The 4,979-nt window shown below is 42.6% G+C and overlaps 1 protein-coding gene across 1 annotated transcript in view; it reads right to left on the bottom strand.

Moving 5' to 3' along the window:
* Positions 1-4,703, bottom strand: part of LOC103801997 (stomatin-like protein 3) — an 8,431-nt gene extending 3,728 nt beyond the window's left edge. The window contains 3 exon segments of the mRNA XM_009074435.1: positions 280-352; positions 1,133-1,236; positions 4,652-4,703. Coding sequence (XP_009072683.1) covers positions 280-352; positions 1,133-1,236; positions 4,652-4,703 — 229 coding nt within the window.
* Between the last annotated feature and the right edge of the window lie 276 nt (positions 4,704-4,979).

Genomic DNA, 4,979 nt, shown 5'->3' with positions numbered 1-4,979 from the left:
CAACCTTCCATTGTCCAACCTACTCAACAGCAAAGCCATACCTGCTATCAAGGTTCTCATCCTTCTGTGCTGTGCTGTGACAGGAGAGTGGTTTTATCTCCTCTTCAGAAAAAGCAGTCTGCAGGTAAAGGAACTGCAGCAGAGAGGACCTTCTCATTCCCTTCTATGTTATGAAGTAGGAGTTCATGAACTTCTGCAATTCTCTATGTAGTAAGAGTGCATCATAATAGAATAAATAAACCCTGTGGATTTTAATAGAATAAAACTGCATGCATTCACCTGGTCCCTTTGCTTTCTTAGACAGTATACGTCCCAGACAAAACACAACAGCAGATTCATATTCTCTGATAACCTAGGAAAACATTTTAAATTTAGAACTTTACAACTAATTCTACTCTCACTCTCTGGTCTGATTTCTTTAAACTTTGGCATCCATATTAAATATGAAAAAATTACAAATAACGCAGGAAGAAACAAAGCTGCAAATCACTGTTTTATATCTTCTAGTTAATTCATGATTTGCTGGAAAAACTCAGACCCTGCAAACAGGTTACAAAACAAATCATATATGAAAGAATTGCCACTGCTGTAATGACCCACAACTCTCTCAACAGCAGCACGTGTCACCACATGTAATCTAGCTAACTACTTCAGTTACTACATCATGACTACTCAAAGCCCTAGTGCTCAGGGCAATCACCCAGGTAACTTGCACATAAAAACTGCTTTACATTATTGTGCCCATATCTTGAAGGGGCATTTTATGGGCTTAGATCATGTAGTTGCCCAATGCAGGGACACATGTTCCCATCTATTTGTGTTAATCACTATTGCTGGCAGCATTAAACATGAGTTCTGCAGAAAAGTTTGTAGATTTATTCTCCCAGTGTTGTATAGCAGAGAAATTTGACAATGGAAGTGGAGACTGGAAGAAATTAAATGAGGAAGTTGTGGTGATACAGAAAGTCAGTGAAAGAATGTGAATCTCAGTCCCAGAATATATTTTTGCTACAAGCCCTTAGCATTCCCAAGAAGTGAAATGTCCAGTCTTAACAAAATCAATAAATCAATAAAAAAGTAACAGTGATGATAATAGAACATTCTTTATGTGCCTCAAATCCCACTAGCTTACCTTCATACATGGCCAGATGGAAATAGGAAAAGTAATAAGCACCAAGAGGAATGAAAGGGAAACGAGGATCCAGCCACATACACCAATTCCTTCCCTCCTGTCAGCTATAAAAAATAAAAGGAAGCAGAGCAATGAATGCAAAATTGGAAGAGTTATCTGTGGGATGTAGATCTACCCCAGTGTGATCATGAGGGACTGCAAAGTCCACAGGGACTCACTGCCTCTTCCTCCCTCCCATCACTCAAAGAAAGCCATAAAAGACCTAATCGGCCATCCAACATTATATCCCTTCTGTCTAAAAGCTCAAAAATGTTTCAGAAAAAACATTTTGCAACAGGAGAGAAAGAGGAAAAATGAAAGGTATTGCCAAAGCTGGGGGTCATGAAGGAGAAATAAATCACTGGGAGGAGCATCCATGAGTATAAATCTGTCAATGCACCACAGGTGGAGCAAAAGATTAAATCTGCATGAAATAGGTAATAAGGAAAATGAGGGGAACTCTTGCCATCTTTAGATCAACATTTAGAGGAATACTGATGGACCAGTTAATCCACTGGACCATAAACTTGCAAATTAGTGCTTGACAAAATGCATGCCCATGCATTTTAAGCAGTTGTCTCGGTGCATTCAGCTCGTCTCATCCCAAAATTCCATTATATGAAATAAAAAAAACAATTCCATTATTTTACTGCCTGAAGGGAAGGCAATAGTGAGTTGTTGTTCAAATGCTAAAAGTCTGGGAGGCTCTTCGTAAGGAAAGTGTGATCTAGGAGCAGATGCTCTTTGAAGAGAAGAGCAACTAGAGCTGCTGACATCCTCAAAGAATAGGCAAGGAGTGGAACAGGACAGACTTGCCATCAGGACAGAGTGCTGCAAGATCAGCTGAGTTTTGCTAAATGCAGAAATGTATCAGGAGAGTCACAAGGAAAGCAGAAGCAGCAGGGATGCAGGCTGAGCTAGCCCCAGGGTCTGCCCAGCTGCCTGGTTTGGGCCAGAAGAGGATTTTTGTAGGCATCATTGTAGGCATTGGGAAGTTGAACACTACAGGCTGTGTTTCCCAGAACAAGAGGAAGCAGCAGTACAGAGGATCAAAGGCTCAGACATCTCAGAGAACCTTCCCAATGCTGATGGAAAGGTGCTGTGTGTTTTGAGTAAATTATTTCAAAGGTGCAGGGTAGCACTGGGAATTTTGTGACATCAAATAAAATTCACATGCTGATAGAAACTGATAAATAGGAAACTATTCAATTTATACTGTGTGAAAAAAAAACAACTTGTCACCACTGTGAAACTGCATGAGGTTCCCTGATCTGTAAAGCACAAGCTAACAGACCAGCAGAGCAGGACTGACAAATCTGCCAGAAAATCCCTAGCAACCGTGAAGAAGGAGACACAGCACAGCTCTCCTGCAGTTCCTCCCCAAGAAGACACAGCACAGCCCTCCTGCAGTTCCTCCCCCAGGAGGCACAGCAGAGTCCTGCACCTCCTGCCCCTCCTGGATACCTCTGCGTGGCTGGGCTGCCCCTGCTGGCACAGGGGCACACCTAGGTACTACATCAAGTCCTTTGCAGCTCCCAGTTTTGCTCATCCTAGTTCTGAGGACCCCACAGCAGATTTAATCACCCACATGTAAACACATTTGCATCTAAGAGGGCCCAGTTTCAGGCCTCCCTGGGAGCTGGGCACAGAACTGCTGCACAGGGAGCTCAGCTGTCCTCAGCCTTTCCAAAAACAAGCAGTTTTAGATCCCTGTCTGTTTCATGAGGGATCAACAGACATTCTGCAATCAGTGGTGCAAACGATTTGAGGAACTCCCCTCCCCTGAGTAAATTACCATGCAAACCTTAAGGCCATGTGTATGAAGACAGGGCCTTTAAGATTTAATGTGAAAGCCTTTTACACTTTCACTGCTGTCTGTCTGCCACCCAGTATACTTCATGTTACACTAGTGGTGTGTCAGGCTACAACAGGAACACAGAGTACCAGCAATCAAGCATCTTTTAATCAGTGGAAAGAGACCCAGGAAACTCATGGAATGAGCACAATTCACAATTCTGGATAGGAAACCTGGGGAAATTAATCATGAAGGGATGTTTTGTTCAGCAGAACTCAACATTTTGTACTCTCTTCATTTCACCTAAATGACTAGCTTGCAGAAAATGTCTGAAGATCTTTTTCTCCAGTGCCAAACTTGGTTATGAAGCACATCCTCAAAAGCAATTTTGGATTGTAGCATCATCTGCCATCATCCACCTGAGACCACTGTGAAGATACCTGGTGGGGATGACACAATCCACAGGTGGGGAGAATAGCTGGGAACAAATGCCTGCACTACAGATTGATACTAAAGCATCTGAGAAGAGGTAGGGGTCAAGATATAACCCCTCACCACTGTGGGCAAAAAGCATGCATTCAAAACTTGACAATCACATCCTTCTCCATGACAACTATCCTAGAGATGATGATCCCAGCTAAAAATGTAGATTCCAATAAGAAAAGCAGAGTATGAAATTATGCCTCCTTCATAAAGAATCTGGACCTAGCTCTCCCCTAAAATATTCTCTGATTACCCCAATGCTTCAAATCATTTAAATGCAAGACAAATGAAAGTCTTTAGAAAAACACAATAGTGAAGAATAAGGATCAGCCACAACCCAACGTATCAGTGGGTTTTGCCATACCTATATATGGATGACAATAGTTGTAACCACCAAAAAGCCTCACTTGGATCCACAGTCCAAAGCAAAGAAAGAGATGCAGTGCACTGCAAAATGAGAGTTCATCATTCAGCAGTTGTGAAAAAGCTTCAGGACACTCACAAGATTCACTTCATTTTTTCTCACTTATCAGGGTACCCCATGAACACACTTGATACACAAAATCACGACGTGGATGTCAAACTTGGAAAGCAAATGAAAAGCTTTCTGTGGGAAAAATATCCCAAGTCTCATACAGCAACAGAGAGATGGAGTACACAACCTCTTGTAACCACGATGTATCTTCCTTCTTTCTAACAGCACCCAAATCAGTTCTGCTGAGACTCATGCTTGTCCCACTACACTATCCATACCTATGGCCAGACACAACAGTGAAAATTGCACACACTGCCAGTAACAACTTGGTTTGGCATCAGTTCCCTTGCTTGAAGAGAGCACCAGGTGTTCATCACACAAACACAACCACATTAAGTGACTTTTTGGGTCGGAAAGATTCTTCTGTCTGCCCTAACTCATATTTTTCCCTTTTCACCCCATCCCTACATACGGAAGTGTATGAAGAGCTGAATCAGCTCTTTTCATCCCTGGGGTCACATTGGCAGAAGGTAGATGCTGACACATGCTGGCAGGATAGTATGAGGCAATTGGCTGTGTCACTCACAGTGGCAGATTCTGAATTTTTATCCCCAGCCTATGTAGGAAATTAAATGTACTGGGATCAAATGCACATTTTTGTTTGCTCTTTGGGTCCTTTTAATAATTATTGAGAAGAAAACCCACTCATATGTAAAATGAGGCTTACCAATTAGGTACTCCATGTTGTTTTCTTTGGGTTTCTCTCTCTGCTGATCCATCTCATCCACAGGAAGTTCTGATGCCCTAACAGATGAGAGAGCAGTGCAGCTTGAAACTGCACAGTGTTCATGCAAAATGCTGAAGAGGGAGGAAGGAGGAGAGCAGGAGAAATCCCTGGTATGAGAGCGCTCTGGGAGTTAGTTACCCTGGTGTCGTGGTTTAACCCCAGCAGCAGCCAAGAACCACGCAGCCTCTCACTCACTCCCCCACCAATGGGATGGGGGAGTGAATTAGAAGGATAAAAGCTACAAAAACTCATGGGTTGAGATAAAGAC

The sequence above is a fragment of the Acanthisitta chloris genome, unplaced genomic scaffold (genome assembly GCF_000695815.1).
Source record: "Acanthisitta chloris isolate BGI_N310 unplaced genomic scaffold, ASM69581v1 scaffold14765, whole genome shotgun sequence".
NCBI lineage: Eukaryota > Metazoa > Chordata > Aves > Passeriformes > Acanthisittidae > Acanthisitta > Acanthisitta chloris.
The sequence above is the reverse complement of the archived record's forward strand: the minus strand, read 5'-3'. Positions and strand labels throughout refer to the sequence as shown.